The 18,272-nt window shown below is 44.3% G+C and overlaps 1 protein-coding gene across 1 annotated transcript in view; it reads right to left on the bottom strand.

Moving 5' to 3' along the window:
- Nucleotides 1-1,082: 1,082 nt before the first annotated feature.
- Nucleotides 1,083-18,272, bottom strand: part of fam241a (family with sequence similarity 241 member A) — a 36,062-nt gene continuing 18,872 nt past the window's right edge. Inside the window, exon 2 of the mRNA XM_055645567.1 lies at nucleotides 1,083-1,869. Within this exon, the coding sequence (XP_055501542.1) occupies nucleotides 1,636-1,869 (234 nt within the window). The 3' untranslated portion in view covers nucleotides 1,083-1,635. The remainder of the gene's footprint in view (nucleotides 1,870-18,272) is intronic.

Raw genomic sequence — 18,272 nt, 5'->3', positions numbered from 1 at the left:
GACTTCGGCAGTGATGTAGTAATAACTGTTACATGGTTTGAAATCACAGAGCTTTGAAATCTTCACGTAGTCACTCACGTGACTCCGAAGTAAAATAGTAAGATTAAACGAGAACTTACCAGTTTGAAGTTTGATCTGTATTTTATGAGGTGTTACGATGAGGGATTACGTGCCCTCTGCTCCAACCCTCATTAATATGGGTCAAATTCATAAACTGATGTCTCCTTATCTTTACTATGTTTACTTCAATAACTGTGTCTATCTGTGATTCCACACCGCTGCTTTGAAGTATGCCGCGCATGCGTACTGGACGGGTTCTTCACGTAGTCCCTCATCGTAACTCCTCATAAAATACAGATCAAACTTCAAACTGGTAAGTTCTCGTTTAATCTTACTATTATAGCCTCACACCTCAATCATACACTTAGAGTAGAATGAGCGAGTTAGTCGAGGTCGGAGCCTCAAGGTTGGAGCGGGTCAGGTCGAGATCGGAGTGGGTCGAGTCGAGGCCAGGTCGAGGTCGGGTCGAGTTCAGGTCAAGGTCAGAGTGGGTCAGGTCAAGGTTGGAGCGGGTCAGGTCAAGGTTGGAGTTGGTCAGGTCAAGGTCGGAGCTGGTTGGGGTCGTAGTCCGGTGTCGCCGCTGAGATCAAAGATGGATTTGGCGTGGGGGGGAGGGGTGGTGTCGCGATCCGACGGTGGGGGGGGGGGGGGGGGGTGTTAAGGAAGCAGGGAGTACATTTTGTATCTTTGTCAGCATCTTAGTGATGACCGTCTCCTTTGTATGCAAAAAAAAAAAAAGAATTTTACTGTACCTAGTTACAAGTGACAAGAAATTATCATCATCATCACCACATACCTCCCCCTGGCCCATATCCCTCCAAACCTTTCTTATCCATATCCCCGTTGATATGTCTTTTGAATGTCACAATTGTACTTGTCTCTACCATGGCAGCTTGTCCATATACACACCACCTAATATATATTCTTCTCTCAATGTTGATTTGTGAAGCTAGAGCATTGCTTCACAGAAAAAAGGACAATTGGAAGAGAAACGATATAAATCAAGGCATACAAAGCGACTGTGGGTTTTTTTGCTACAAATGTTTTTATTTTAAATATCCATGTATTGCTCAGCAGTTTCAAGAATACCAATGAAATCAAAGTTGGCATGAGAAAAACATTTCAAGTAACTCTTCACTTTAGTGTGCTACAGAAGAATCCAAAGACACATCTGTTGCTAAAGCCAAGGCTTTGCTTAAAAAGTTTACAGTGAGAATAACTTTACAATAATCAAGACTTTTACCCATGAATAATTTGGCAACTATTTCATTCTTCATGCCCTGAGTTTTCTCCACAAAAAAAAATTCACATGGTGTCCAAAATGAAATGTTCATTAAAAATATTGCATTTCAGCCACAGCCTTGTCAATATTGTACACTTATATACAGTACACTTTTTTTTGCAAAGATTAAAAAAGCTTTAAAAAGTTGGTACATAGCAATACTTTAAAGTTCTTTTTGAATATTATATATCCAAATAATAAATATTCATATTCACATCAATACAAATTCTGAACATAATTATATAACGTACAAAGTAGAAAAGTGAATTTCAAGTACATTCTTCGGGCATCTTTTATTCTTGGATGAAAATAATAACAAGGCAGAGAGCACCCACCAAAGATAACGCTTGTAGTCCAAGGAATCCCAGCAGAACCCAAAAGAAAACCATTACGACTGGCTCCACAACACGAGTCCCAAATGGTATCCGCGAGAAGCCAATGTTGACTAGACATTTATTGATTTCCCCGAAGAATGTGCCCATCTTCTTGTAGTCATCAGTAGTACGTTCTGCGACAACCATAGGAGCCTGTGAAAAGGAAAAGGGGAGAGAGAGTAATGTGCAGTGTTTTGCCAAGCACAACTGAAAAGTTCATGCAAGCTCCACATGTTCTCACATTCACAAGACATTAAATACGAGTGAGTCAAGTCAAGAGAGTTTAGTGTCATGTGTCCCAGATAGGACAATGAAATTCTTGCTTGCTGCAGCACAACAGTATATAGTAAGCATAAATACAGAACAGTTCAGTGTGTCTACATTAGCATAGGCCATATATACACACACATAAATAAACAGATAAAGTGCAATAGGCTGTTATAGTTCAGAGTTAGTTTGATGGCGAGTTTAATAGCCTGATGGCTGTGGGGAAGCCCCTGTTCCTGAACCTGGATGTATCAGATTTCAGGCTCCTGTACCTTCTACCTGACGGCATCAGAGAGATGAGTGTGCAGCCAGGATGGTGAGGGTCCTTGATGATGTTGGCAGCCTTTTTGAGGCAGCGACTGCGATAGATCCCTTTGACGGTGGGGAGGTCAGAGTCGATGATGGACTGGGCAGTGGTCACAACTTTCTGCATTCTTTTCCGCTTCTGGACGCTCAAGTTGCCGAACCAAGCCACGATGCAACCAGTCATTGTGCTCTCTACTGTGCACCTGTAGAAGTTCGTGAGAGTCCTCTTTGACATACCGACTCTCCGTAATCTTCTTAGGAAGTAGAGACTCTGATGTGCTTTCTTTATAATTGCGTCAGTGTGCTGGGATCAGGAAAGATCTTCGGAAACATGCACACACAGGAATTTGAAGTTATTGACCCTTTCCACCATCGTCCCATTGATATAAATGGGATTGTGGGTCCCTATCCTACCCCTTCCAAAGTCCCCAATCAGTTCCTTGGTTTTGCTGGTGTTGAGAGCCAGGTTATTGTGCTGGCACCATTTGGTCAATCGGTCGATCTCACTTCTATACCTAGCAGAAGACTGGAAGGTTGTAAATATAGTGCCCCTAATTAAGAAGGGCTGCAGGGAAAAGTCTGGGAACTATAGGCCAGTGAGCCTAACATCTGTGGTTGGAAAGTTACTGGAGAGTATTCTAAGGGATAAGATATACATGCATTTAGATGGACAAGGGCTGATTAAAGAGTCAGCGTGGTTTTGTATGTGGGAGATATTGTCTCATGGATCTGATTGAGTTTTTATGAAGATGTGATCAAAAAGGTTTATGAGGGCAGAGCTGTAGACATTGCATTAATGGATTTCAGCAAGGCATTTGACAAGGTTCCGCATGGTAGGCTGCTCTGGAAGTTTAGATTGCAAGGGCTCCAATGAGAGATATGCTGAATGGATAGACAAATGGCTTCATGGAAGGTGGCAGACGGTGATGGGGAAAGGTTGTTTTTTTTTTCAGACTAGAGGCCGATGACTAGTGATGCATCTTAAGGTTCGGCACTGGGCCTACTGCTGTTTGTCATTTATATAAACGATTTGGATGAGAACGTACAAGGCATGAGTAGCAAGTTTGCAGATGACACTAAAGTGGCTGGTATTTCTAAAGTGGCTGGTATTTCAGATAGTGAAGATGGTTGTGAAAAGTTGCAGCGGGTGGGCTAAGGAACAGTTGATGGAATTCAATGCAGAGAAACGTGATGTGTTGCAATTTGGGAATTCTAACAAGAGCAGAACCTACACAACGAGTCTTTTGCCCAGAGTAGGGGTTCAAGAACCAGAGGACATAGGCTTAGGGTGTGGGGGGGACTTGAGGGGTAACCTTTTTTTGTTACACAAGGGGTGGAGGGTAAATGGAATGAGCTGCCAGGGGAGGTACTTGAGGCAGGTACTATCATAACATTTAAGAGACATTTGGGCAGGTAAAGGGATAGGATGGGTTTAGATGGTTATGGGCCACGTGTTGGCAGGTGGGATGAGTGTAGATGGAGCACGTTGATCGGCGTGGACAAGTTGGGCCAAAGGGCCTGTTTCTACGCTGTACAATTCCATTTACCCACATAAATGGGTACAATAATGCTGATGGACAAGGACATTTGACAAATATTGTTGCCATGGCATCAATTGTCATTTTCTAATGCTGACAAGTGTGGAAATAAAGTGTTGTGAAAAAAGCTACACAAAGTGCCAAACATACCAGAAGTCCTGTTCAATGGTACAATGGTTTATTTATTATCATGAGTACAGAGATACAGCGGAATGGTTGTTCTGCGATTGATCCCGTCAAATCATACTATGCACAAGAGCACAGAGAATCAGCACTGTCGGGTGCCACCTTGCAACTTTCAAGTCATGCCAGTTAAATGCTATACGACTCCCCATAACTTGACCTGACTAGCCACATGCAACAGTAAAACGCAGGATAATCCACTGTCTGATTATTTGGATCTGCCAATGGTCCCACATCTGTCTCAAGCCCCCCTTCCAGATCTGCATACTGTGATGCTTCTCTTTCCCACAAACTGGTTCTCTTTCCCACTCTTCCTTGAAACGTACCTGAAACATACCAGGTTCACTGGAAAATGTATTATTCTGCAGCGTAACATCCAAAATTAATTAAAAGCCGGTTGGAAAGTTAATAGAATAACAATCCAGAGATTCTGTTAGCATTCCGCTCCACCTCTGTACTCATGATGATAAATAAACCATTGTACCATTGAACATGACTGCTGGTATGTTTGGCACTTTGTGTGGCTTTTTTCGCAACAATTTATTTCCTCACTGATCAGCATTAGAAAATGAAAAGGTCTGAAGAAATGTCACCCATTCCTTCCCTCCAGAGATGGTGCCTGTCCCGCTGAGTTACTCCAGCATTTTGTGTCTATCTTCGGAAATTCCAATAATCTGGCAGCAACAAGGTCCCTAATGCCCCAGTCCCACTTAGGAAACCTGAATGGAAACCTCTGGATGCTTTGCGCCCCACCCAAGGTTTCCGTGCGGTTCCCGGAGGTTGCCAGAGGTTGCAGGTAGGGAGACTTACAAAAACCACCGGGAACCGCACGGAAACCTTGGGTGGGGCACAAAGTCTCCAGAGGTTTCCGTTCAGGTTTCCTAAGTGGGACAGGGGCATAAGCATGCAGGATTAGTTTTACTACATTGTCTGGCAAGTTAACTGCCTACGGACTTTTCACCATCAATGAGGCTCAGAGGTTGAGGTGGAGTAATAGCCACTAGCCTAGATAAATGCAGCTCCAACACTTGAAGCTCAATAGATCATGAAAAGAACTGGAGCCCACTTGATCAGCATCTGCTTCAACTACATTACACACTCTGCATCTTCCCCTCTGCTCTACCTGTTATACTTGAGTTTAGCTTGCTGTATAGTAATCTGATCTATTGAATAGCATGCAAAACAAGGCTTTTCATTGTACTCCGGTACACATGACAATAATAAGTCTAAACCTCAACCATTCCAGATATGCACACACCTTTCACAACAGTAAGATGTGTTATAGCAATTTGCTAAAAACTACAATGCCAATTTTGGCCAAACCTACAACAAGAACTGCCCAGAGCATGTGGTTGGCAATAGCACCATTACCAACATCCTCTCCAAGATGCATATCATTTTGACTTATGATCTTACCCTTGTATTATCACTGTGGCAAAACAAGTCCAACCCAATATCGGTGAATAAGTCCCTTCACCTTATGGACAGCAAAGATTTTAGGTAGTAACTCACCAATACTCCCTCTATAGCAATCAGGGAAGCAAAGTAAATACTGTTTTACTCACAGCTGACAAATAAAGAAACAAAAGCCATTCGTATACTTCATAAAGTGTATTTGATGGCATGGGCTGCATTGCTAAATTATGCTTTCTGGTATCCTTACATTTCCTCCTCTCTGACAGAACATATACTTTCATCATCTCAAAGAGTACTAAACAATATATGATACATTACATGCTTCATGTCTTTTCTTAATGTAACTGCTTACTTGCCTTTTTCCCCTCTAAAAAAGACCGGGTTTATTGAAGGAGACGATGGCCTTGAACGTATCTTCCACGCCCACTATCTGTGTGAATCACTGCACCGACAAGCTCCCTCATGGGCAGATCAAACCTACCAAATATTCATACATTGTAGCCCTCGGGCCCCAGCACCATGATATAATCTTAACAGCGGGAAACTGGTACAGGTCCATCACCAATTTTCCAGCAACTGGTGGTCGTTCCCACCCCCCCTTTAATCCAGCCAAAATATCCACCCCCCTCCCATCCCAGAAGTCCCCCTGTAAATGTGACGCCTAGGCCAGGTGAAGTGGCCGATCTCATTTGGACTTCCGTGCCGATTCAGCAGGTTGAATTTGCCCCATGTGGCCAGGACTCTGGAACTCCGGCCCGGCTAGAGTTTGCAGATTTGTTTTCATAGCTGAATTCCGTGGCCGATCGGTGGGTTGAATTTGCCGCCTGTGGCCGAGGCACAGGAACTCAGGCTCTGCTTGAGCCGGCAGATCCCATAGCTAACCTCCGCGGCCGACTTTGTGGGCCGGCATCTCAGCCCCACCAAGGCTGTGACCTCTGTTGGTCTGGCGAAATGGTGAGGACTAAAGATAGACAATAGGTGCAGGTGTAGGCCATTCGAGCCAGCACCGCCATTCAATATGATCATGGCTGATCATCCAAAATCAGTACCCCATTCCTGCTTTCTCCCCATATCCTTGATTCCATTATCCTTACGACCTATGTCTAACTCTCTGTTGGAAATATCCAGTGAATCGGCCTCCACTGCCTTCTGTGACCAAAATTTCCACAGATTCACAACTCTCTGGGTGAAAAAGTTTTTCCTCATCTCAATTCTAAATGGCCTACCCCTTATTCTTAACTAGGGGAACTATATCCTTGTTTCCTCTGTAGGGGGAGAGGGAGCGAGAATTAAGAGACACAGAGAAGATGCAGCAGAGGGGAGGGAACCATGTTTACTGAAGGAAGAGAACAACGGATGTAATAGAATGAAAACCCTCATCTTGGGAGCAGATGAAGAAATTGGGAGTAAGTGAAGTGAGAGTAAATTGAGCATCTTTGCAAGAGGCAGGGTGGGAGCAAGTGTAGTCCAGATAACTGTGGGAATCGGTGAGTCTATAGCCTGTTTGCTCTCCCGGTTCACCAGCAGCCTCGGGCCTTGCATGCAAGCTCCTGCCTTCCCTCCCTTTTTAAATGAGGCCCATTGAGAGTAATAATGAGGTACATTAGATGCAAATACATTAACATTTATTTATTCAGCATTAATACATTATATTAAAGATAGCAGGAAGGCTGTGAAAATGTTAAACTGACAGACAGTACAGGGAGAGGAAAGATATTAAAATACGAGGCTGAGAATTGTATATGATGCGTTAGAGGATTGAAAGCCACCAGGCAGCCACCAGTAAGGATAGGGAGTGATGAGCAAGCGGGGCACACGTTGAATGTTGAATGCAGAGTTTTGAATGAGCCAAGGTGAATGGGACATAGGCAAGGACAGACAGCATTAACATCACTGTATAAGAAAGAATTGCAGATGCTGGTTTAAATTGAAGATAGACACAACATGCTGGAGTAACTCAGTGGGATAGGCAGCATCTCTGGAGAGAAGGAATGGGTCGATATCCTTCTTCAGACAGCATTTAAATCACTTCTGGAGGTGACAGAGACTAAATTAGATCATTGACAGCCCTAGTGGTGAGCATAGTTATGGGAGGTATGAGCTATAATCTAACATTAATGAGGATTAAGGGCTCATTTAGGAGGTTAAACAGTTTCAGACTCACAAAAACCCAGTTGTTCCCCTAAAGGTTCTTCAAAAATAAAGGGCCTTTTAATAGCTACTAGACCAAGTGCAGACCCGTTGGGTCTGCTCCCCCAATGGTGTGATCCCCCAACCCAATATTCCACCATGCACCCGTCTCCTCCAATGGAACTGAAGCCGTTCCCAAAAGTAAGATTCCAGCATTGCCCTGCCTCCCTCAGCAGTCGATTTAAAAAAAAATCCAATGGCACCTCCCCTGCCTGATGCAGCAGTGAAAAGTTCAGAATGTTCCTGTCTTGCAACTTTGTTTCAAAGTGCGTTGGAAGCTGACATGTAAATGGAGAAGCCAGTTTCTTTTTGAAATACTTGGGGGGGGGGGGGGGGGGGGGGGGGGGGGGGGGGGGGGGGGGGGCGGGGGGATGGTGGGATTAGGCGTGGGGGGGGGGTGGGGTGGAGAGGATTTGCTTAAAAACGTGTACTTCAACACGACGAAATGAAATGAGGAGCGGATACTTAGAAAGAAAAGTGAAATCTCTACCGAAATGGAAAATATCTCGGAGATTGAGCGTCTGGATTGGGCGTGGCAATGAATCAAAGGAAGAAATGCAGCTGGCAGCCGTACATGCAAATGAATCCATTCCGATTGGACATCTGTGAGCATCGGCCATTCCGATTGGACATCTGCGAGTATCGGGCACGAATCGAAAGGCAGGAAGGGCGCCGGTCGGCAGTCGGTCGGATGGCCCCAGAGTTTTATAGATATACTAGACCAAGTGCAGACCCGTTGGGTCTGCTCCCCCAATGGTGTGATCCCCCAACCCAATATTCCACCATGCACCCGTCTCCTCCAATGGAACTGAAGCCGTTCTCAAAAGTAAGATTCCAGCACTGCCCTGCCTCCCTGAGCAGGCACCTTCCCTGCCTGCTGCAGCAGTGAAAAGTTCAGTGTTCCTGTCTTGCAACTTTGTTGGAAGTGTGTTGGAAGCTGACATGTAAATGGAGAAGCCAGTTAATTTTGAAATACTTGGGGGTGGGGGGGGGGGGGGGGGGGGGGGGGGGGGGAAGGATTTGATTAAAAACGTGTACTTAAACACGATGAAATGTAATGAGGAGCAGATACTTAGAAAGAAAAGCGAAATCTCTACCGAAATGGAAAAGATCCCGGAGATTGAGCGTCTGGATTGGGCGTGGCAATGAATCAAAGGAAGAAATGCAGCCGGCAGCCGTACATGCAAATGGATCCATTCCGATTGGACATCTGCGAGCATCGGCCATTCCAATTGGACATCTGCGAGTATCGGGCACGAATTGAAAGGCAGGAAGGGCGCCAGACGGCAGTCGGTCGGATGGCCCCAGAGTTTTATAGATATATAGATAGATATAGATAGATAGATAGATAGATAGATGTTGTTTTTTGTTTCTGCAAATACTAAAGGCTATATGTTACATTGTTTAATACAGTATCATTGCTCATGTGTCAATGGAAAAGTGTCAATTTCCATGGTGACTTATGATGAAACTGACAGACTCCTGCTCTTAATACAATGATTACTGCGGGGAGGCATTTTTTTCTCCCTGGACTGTTTTTTTAGTAAGACAGCTTTTTCCCTGCTTGTCAATTTCCCTTATATCTTTTTCAGTTTAGTGGTTCACTAGATCTCAATCAAAATCACCTTCTGACCAATACCGACCGTGTATTGCAAATAATGTTCGCTAATTCGACGTATTATATCCAATTCATGTTATGAAAACACATAGTATGACTACCTGTACCTGTTTTTCCCCACATGGAACAACTCTGTAAACCACCTCTGAATATTTTCGTGCCATAATGTTAAGTTTTTCTTCAGATGAAAATAAGGTCTTCAAATCACTCAAATACAATTAAAGTGTCACAATAATACATTCGGCACAAAATATGAGAATTGTAGTACAGTCTCGATTAAATGATTGCCATTGGCAATTTTCGTGATATAATGTGCAGCAGGATAACTCTGAGCAATACTGTACAATCATTAATCCTCAGCAGTAATCAGCTACACACAGTCGCCTGACTCTGCTATTTTTAAGAGCCCTATCTTGCTCTCTCTTGAAAGCATCCAGAGATGTTCCTAGTAATAAACTGCAGCAATAAGTGCAATGCCATTAAATTTCCAATGATGCAATACAATTCGCATTTGCATACCTGACCCCACTGACATATGTAAAAATAATTTTCCATTCAACCTATTAAACAGTGGCATATTAAAGTACAAGCTTAGGAAGTGAATTACATAACGCTGTTGTTTTTTTTTTGTTGTATTTTGCACAAATGTCCTTTATTTTTGCACATTTATTTTCATTAAGAAAGTGCAATGCATGTATAATTTGTCTTTGTGTTTTAGTCTGAGCCGTTGGGCTTGTGATGCTGCTGCAAGCAAGATCTTCATTGTACCTGTGCCTCAGCGTATGTCGTCTTTGACAATAAACTTAACAGACTTGTTTTTATGAAGTGCTAAAAAAAAAAAAAATCCGTTTACCACAATAATAGTAAAAGATAATTCCTGGGTGAAAGCCCATAATGTAACAGGTCCTGACACTCCCAGCTACAATGTACATTAATGGGCATGTATTTCTCAATGTCAGCCACATATACTAGGTATGTTGCAAAACCTACCTGAATCGTCGTTGAGAATCTGCCCCAGGCCGTGTGCGCGATTTTGGCGCTGTTTAGAGGGGGCGGGTTTAAAACGCGATTTTTACTAGGCTGTTCCAATCGAAGATGTTCAGCCTAGTAAATCATTAACGAAAAATCGCTGAAAGATCCCGTCGCAAAAGGTATTATTAGTTTTTATGGCCTTGTATAATAGTTATAGTAGTTTAAAAATCACTCTCTAAACCCGCGACCTCTCGCAGCCCCAGGGTTTTATAAAGCAAACAATTAATGGTATGTACCTTATTTTTACATTAAAAGGGGCTTCTTAAGAACCCTGTATATAAAGTTTTCTATAGCGAGTAGCTCATTTTGGGCTCTTTATATCCCGCAGTATTTTTCTGGGCATTTGAGGGCACAAATCCAGCGCAATGTGAACGTTCTAAACCAGCGCGTTCACAGGAACCCACTAGAAAGCCGATTTAAAATGGACTTTAATTTACAGCAATTGAACACTAAATTCCTTCCATTTGGCCTATAAATTGATGTAAATGAGATTTAAAAATCATGTTTTATTGTGAATTATTTGTGAATATTAGTTGGACACTTAGGCTATTTAAAAATGTTAATCATTTATTAAGAAATGGATAGATGTTTAGCTCTAGTAATTGAAGTTTGAAATTTGCTACACTTGGGTAACTAACTAATTATATGCTTTAATTTCAGGTCATCCAAGTTAGATTATTTTATGTTTGTTTCAGAATGGTTCAATCTACGATAACTGAAAATTCAGTTCTCTTTCAGTTCTCTTAATTTTTAAGAAGGTTATGGCCTTTTGACAGCACGCGATCACAGCTTTTTTGTTATGTCCATAGAAAATCAATAGGGAACAAGATGCTAATTTCCAAGTATGAAAATGGCCATAACTTTTTAAATACTTGAGATATGAAAGTGAATTAGGTGTCAAATTAAACTTATTTTTATGCTTTATCTAATGGGATAAATTACAGACTTGATTTTTTAAATCTCAAAATGTTGTAACATTGCTACATATACCAAATTAAACCATTATTTTGCTTGTACCGACATCAATTGGAACTGAAAGTATCACACAATGGCCAGTCTCAGTACAACAAGATTAATTTCTCCAACTTTTGGACTCTATCTCTCTTGTCTGTATCAGAACTGGCTATTTCTGCCCATGCAGAAATTTGCTCAGTTTTTCTCATTTCATCAATCCAATTGGGCATTTTCCACAGCCTTGCTTTTAACAACACACTAGCCAGCCATTTTGGTCCCACCCTAAATAAACATTTCCTTTGTTCCATCCATTCCTTTCCATCAGTATGTCAGTGTGAAGGAGAATTAAAGTGTTGAGCAACCGGGAGATCAGGTAGGTCCAGGCGGGCTGAGCAAAGATGTTCAGCTAAACAATCGCCCAGTCTACGTTTGGTCTCGCCTATGTTTGGTTGCTCAACAGTTCAATTCTCCTTCCCATTTCCACACTGACCTTTCTGTCCTAGGCCTCCTCCATTGTCAGAGTGAGGATAAACACAAATTGGAGGAACGGAATCTTATATTTCGCTTGGGCAGCTGACGGCCCAGTGGTACGAATATTGATTTATCTAACTCCAAGTAACCCTGGCATTCCCTCTCTCTCCATCCCTCCCTCTCCCAAGTCACACCAGCTTCTCGTTTTCACCCAACAAACAGCTAACAATGGCCCGTTTCCTTTATCATCATCACTTTTTTTGCACATCTTTCTTTCATTGCTCTGTATCTCTCAACATCATCGTCTATACCTGTCGTTTCCCTTTCCCGTGACTTTGAGTCTGAAGAAGGGCCTCGAACCAAAATGTCACCCATTCCTCCAGTAAATAAAACTTAACTAGTTTAAAATCACTTATCTCCTGGCCATGTCATTTCTGGAGAAGTAATTATCCGGCATGATCAGGCATTAACAATATTGTACTGTTCCAAATCAATTGTGAAAAAAGGATTTATTTGCTTCTGACGCTTTCACATACTTAAATCCCCAATGTCCAATGTCAAAACATCTTCTCAATTTTCCATCTGAAAATACTCAGTACAGGTGCACAACCTTTTATCCGACGATCCAAATAACGAAAACCTCCGAACAGCGACATTTTTTCGGTCCTTGAAGAAAGGTCCTTGAAAACGTTCACCGAGGGCGACCCGCAGAGGTGACAGCGGAACCTCCGGTCGGTCCTCGAAGAAAGGGGAACTAAATCCCCATCCATAAAAGAGGTGAGGGTATATTGCGCGGGAGGGTTAATAATTGACAATATGCTGCTACCTGCCCGCTGAGTTAAAAAGTTCCCACGGTAGACACGATACACAGTGTATCGTGAGTCTTGCGTGGGAACTTTTTAACTCAGCGTGCAGGCAGCAGCAAATTGTCGCTCCCTACAGTTTCACCCCACCTACACCCCTCTGCTTCCCGGCCATGTGTGTGACCCCTTTCCTCTCCAGCAACCCGCTCACTGCACCGGCGCGGGGGCTTTGCACTGTCTTCACGTCGGCGATTCTAGCAGCGCAGTGCAGTCACCGGAGACGTCAGGACGAACGGGACACCGACCCCCAGGCCCACTGCAAGCACGGAGATCCCAGAGACCCACAGCCAGCAGCAGCCCAGCCCCGTTCCAACCAGAGGAAAACTGCAAACTGGCCGGAGACGTCAGGACCACCAGAAGCCGCTCCCCAATGGGCCGCTACGGCGACAAGTGGCAGTTCGCCCACAGCCCGATCTGCGCCCTCTCATCGGGACACCGACCCCCAGGCCCACTGCAAGCACGGAGATCCCAGATCAGCAACTCCAGCCCAGCCCCGTTCCAACTTCAGAGGAACACGCAGTGTATGGGCAGAAGCTGATAGTGTGGAAGGTACTTCTTGTTCTTGGGGTCGCGCAGTTCGGGCTGTGGGCGAACTGCCACTTGTCGCCGTAGCGGCCCATCGGGGAACGGATTCCTCTGGAGTTGGAGGGGGAGGGGGGTATTGTGCTGTTTGATCGCCCCCTACTATCCCAGGGACAGGGAGACAGGACGTTCACCGAGGGCGGCCCGCAGAGGTGACAGCGGAACCTCCGGTCGGTCCTCGAAGAAAGGGGAACTAAATCCCCATTCATAAAAGAGAAGGTGAGAGTATATTGCGCGGGAGGGTTAATAATTGACAATCTGCTGCTACCTGCCCGCTGAGTTAAAAAGTTCCCACGGTAGACACGATACACAGTGTATCGTGAGTCTTGCGTGGGAACTTTTAAACTTAGCGTGCAGGCAGCAGCAGATTGTCGCTCCCTTCAATTTCACCCCACCTACACCCCTCTGCTTCCCAGCCATGTGTGTGACCCCTTCCCTCCCCTCTCCAGCTCCCCGCTCATTGCACCGGCGTGGGGGCTTTGTACTGTCTTCACGACGGCGATGGCTGCAGGTCAGTGCAGTCACCGGAGACGTCAGGACCAATTGGACGTCGACCACCAGGCCCACCGCAAGCACAGAGATCCCAGAGACCCACAGCCAGCAGCAGCCCAGCCCAGCCCCGCTCCAACTTCTTCTGCCGGGATCAAGGCGCAAACTCGCGACCTTGCGGATATGAGCCGAGCACTCTACCACTGAGCCAGCCATTAAAATCTACGCAAAAAAATTTCCATTCCAAAGACCGACAAATTCTGAATTACGAAAGGTGTCTGGTCCCAAGGCTTTCGGATAAAAGGTTGTGCACCTGTACTTCCAATTCCTCAAGTCACAGGTCTCACATATGCCATTGTACTTGCATAGAGTTGTACAGCATGGAAACAGGACCTTTGCCCTACCATGTCCCAGCCGACCAAGATGTCGATCAGAGCTAATTCCATTTGCCTGCATATCCATCTCAATCTTTTCAATGCAGGTACCGTCTAAATGTATTATGAACATTGTAATTGTATCCACCTCTCCAGCTTCTCCATATTCATTCCATATACCCACCACACTTGTGTGAGAAGATTGCCCCTCAGTTCCCTTTGAAAACTTTTGCATCTTAAATCTATGCTCTCGAGGTTTAAAATTCCTCTACCCTGGGAAAAGTTGGTGACCGCTCATCTCATCTATGCCCGTACAGATTTTACTCCTACGGTCCGGAAAGGAAAAGGAAAAGTAACCATTTTAACACCCCTTCCCAATCCAACACTATCCTTCCTGTCCTGGGTCTCTTCCATTTTCAGAGTAAAGCCACACGCAAACTGAAGAAGCAGCACCTCACATTCCTCTTGGGTAGCCACGACACGCACATTGAAGTCTCCAATTTTCACAACCCCCCCCCCCCCCCCCCCACCCCCCCCCTCTCTCCCCCCCACATCCCCACTTTTCCTGTACCCTACCTGGATGCACACCAATTTCTCATTTTCCCCTTCCATCCATATTCCTTCCTCTGGCTTTACATTTTGAACCTCTTGTATCCTTATCTCACACTTCTTGACTTTTCATCTATGGTCTTTGTACAACCATCTGCCAATCAGAAATCCACTCAGCTGTGTCAATGTAGCCCTCCGCTCAGTCCGTCTTAACCTACCTGATCTCCCGGTGGCTTAGCACTTCAATTCCCCCTCCCATACCCCATCTGACCTTTCTGTCCTGGGCCTCCTTCATTGTCAGAGTGAATCAGTGCAAATTGGAGGAACAGCACCTTACATTTCGCTTAGGTAGTTTACACCACAGCAGTATGAACATTGACTTCTATAACTTCAGATAGCCCTTGCTTTCTCTCTCCATCCTCTTCCCCTTCCCAGTTCTCCCTCTAGTCTTACTGTCTCCGACTATATTCTATCTTTAGCCCGCCCCCTTCCCTGAAACCAGTCTGAAGAATGGTCTCGACCTGAAACATCGCCCATTCCTTCTCTCCATAGATGCTGCCTCACCCGCTGAGTTACTCCAGCATTTTGTGGCTACCTTCAACTTATCACTTGCCAGGCTTTCTCCTGTCCCACCACCCTTCCAGCTTTCTCTAATCCTACTGCAATCACTCTGAAGAAGGGTCCCAACCCGAAACATGTTCTCCAGAGATGCTGCCTGACCTGCTAAGTTACTCCAGCACTCTGTGTCAACAATATATGCATTATGTGCCCTCCATAATGTTTGGGACAAAGACCCATCATTTATTTATTTGCCTCTGTACTCCACAATTTGAGATTTGTAATAGAAAAAAAATCACATGTGGTTAAAGTGCACATTGTCAGATTTTAATAAAGGCCATTTTTATACATTTTGGTTTTACCATGTAGAAATTACAGCAGTGTTTATACATAGTCCCCTCATTTCAGGGTACCATAATGTTTGAGACACAGTAATGTTATGTAAATGAAAGTAGTTTTTTGTTGCATATCCTTTGCATGCAATGACTGCTTGAAGTCTGCGATTCATGGACATCACCAGTTGCTAGGTGTCTTCTCTGGTGATGCTCTGCCAGGACTGTATTGCAGCCATCTTTAGCTTATGCTTGTTTTGGGGGCTAGTACCCTTCAGTTTTCTCTTCAGCATATAAAAGGCATGCTCAATTGGGTTCAGATTGGGTGATTGGCCACTCAAGAATTGGCCATTTATTAAGCTTTGAAAAACTCCTTTGTTACTTTAGCAGTATGTTTGGGATCATTGTCTTGCTGTAGAATGAATCACTGGCCAATGAGCTTTGAGGCATTTGTTTGAACTTGAGCAGATAGGATGTGTCTACACACTTCAGAGTTCATTATGCTACAACCATCAGCAGTTGTATCATCAATGAAGATAAGTGAGCCAGTACCTTCAGCAGCCATACATGCCCTGACCATAACACCCCACCACCTTGTTTCACAGATGAGGTGGTATGCTTTGGATCTTAGGCAGTTCCTTCTCTTCGAGAACGGGACGATCTTGACTCCCGTAGCCGGCGGCGTTCGGGCCCTCCCCGTCGAGGCGATCAGCTCCCGCAACAGGGGGATGTCAGCTCCCCCGCGCCGGGCGATCGAACCTCACGTCGGGGCTGGTCGAACCTTCTGCGACGTTGGAGCTCCCGACTCAGCCTCTCCTGACTGCGAGCTTGATGGTAAGTCCGCAGGCTGCGGTGGGAGCGATCCCAGGCAAGGGATCAGCTCCGATGTTAAATCCGCGCCCCGCGGTGGGGCTCACAACAGTCCGAGGAGGCTTCCAGCTCCATCGATGGAAGGCCGCAGAGTGCGCCGGAGAATGTGATCTGAAAATTAATCACATCTCCGGGAAGGTAAGAACTGGAAAAAATGTTTCCCGCGATCGCCTTCCGCGCATAAAACAAATCGAAGAACATTAAAACAAACTTTTAACGCACTACAAAATAACAAAACGAATGGAAAAACGAACAGACTGCTGGCAGGGCAGCCATCGCTCTGGCGGTAATAATTTGCAGTGTAGCCTCTGTATTTGTGTTCATGAACTCTTCTGCGGACAGTGGTCATTGACAAATCTACACCTGACTCCTGAGGAATGTTTCTGATCTGTCTGACAGGTGTTTGGGGATTTTTCTTTATTACAGAGAGAATTCTTCTGTCATCAGCTGTGGAGGTTTTCCTTGGCCTGCCAGTCTCTTTGCAATTAGTAAGCTCACCAGTGCTCTCATCTTCTTAATGATAATCCAAACAGTTGATTTTGGTAAGCCTAAGGTTTGGCTGATGCCTCTAACAGTTTTATTCTTGTTTCTCAGTCCCATAATGGCTTATTTGACTTTAATTGGCACAACTTTGGTCCTCTTATTGATAAACAGCAATAAAAGTTTCCAAAGATGATGGAAAGACTGGAGGAAAGACTAGGTGCTGAGAGCTCTCTTATACCTGCATTAAGGAGGCAATTAAACACATCTGAGCAATTACAAATGCCTGTGAAGCCATGCGTCCTAAACATTATGGTGCCCTGAAATGGGGGGGGGGGGGGGGACTATATATAAACACAGCTGTAATCCCTACATGGTGAAATCAAAATGTAAAAAAATGGCCTTTAATAAAATCTGACAATGTGCACTTTAACCACATGTGATTTTTCCGATTACAAATCTCAAATTGGTGAGTACAGGGGCAAATAAATAAATGACAGGTCAGTCCCAAACATTATGGAGGGCACTGTATAATCATAGTCACACAGTACAGAAACAGGTTCCTTGTCAAAGCTGACCAAGATGCCACATTTACACTATCCCCTGTATTTGGCTCATATCCCTTTACACTGCCTGTATTTGGCTCGTATCCATTTAAACCATTCCTATGCATGCATGTACCTGTCCAAATGTCCTTTAAATGTGGTAATGCACCTGCCTCAACTACCTCCTCTGGCATCTTGTTTTATATACACCCTCTGTGTGAAATAGTTACCCCTCGGATTCCTATTAAAATGTTTCCTCCTCACCTAAAACCTATGTCCCCCGGCTCTTGATTCCCCTTACTCTGGATTAAAATACAGTGTATTCACCCTATTGATTCTCCTCCCCTCCATGATTTTATACAGCTCTATAAGATCACCCCTTAGTCTCCTGTGCTCCGAGGTATAAAGGCCTAGCCTGTCCAACCTCTCACTATGCCTCAAGCACTAAAGTCCTAACAACATCCTCGTAATTCTTCTCAGCATTCGTTCCAGTCTTTAACATCCTTCCTATAGCAGGATGAGCAAAATGTCCTCGTGTCCATGTTAGCACTGATTACATTTATTATTAGTACATGAGTAAGGGCTGTAATTTAAGACAACAGATACCAGATACTGATGAATGTGAAATATAATACTATACTCCTCGAGTATTGCAAAGTGCACAAGAGACATTTCATAAAGCTATGTGTAGCATTGTGCTTTATTCTTCCCATACTTTTAAAAATCGTTTGTAACGCTGAGATGAAGCAACATTTTACGAAAACGGAAAATTGAAAAGCACGCAATGCAATTTAAGTCTACACCACTTCCTCTGTGCGACATCAAACTACATTAGATTAAAAAGGCTGCATAGAATATTAACCTAAGCAACGAACCATCTTGACCACATTCTGCAGAATATCAACTGTAAAGCACATTTTAAATGACTTTAATGAATGG

Source organism: Leucoraja erinacea, chromosome 1, assembly GCF_028641065.1.
Source record: "Leucoraja erinacea ecotype New England chromosome 1, Leri_hhj_1, whole genome shotgun sequence".
NCBI lineage: Eukaryota > Metazoa > Chordata > Chondrichthyes > Rajiformes > Rajidae > Leucoraja > Leucoraja erinaceus.
The sequence above is the reverse complement of the archived record's forward strand: the minus strand, read 5'-3'. Positions and strand labels throughout refer to the sequence as shown.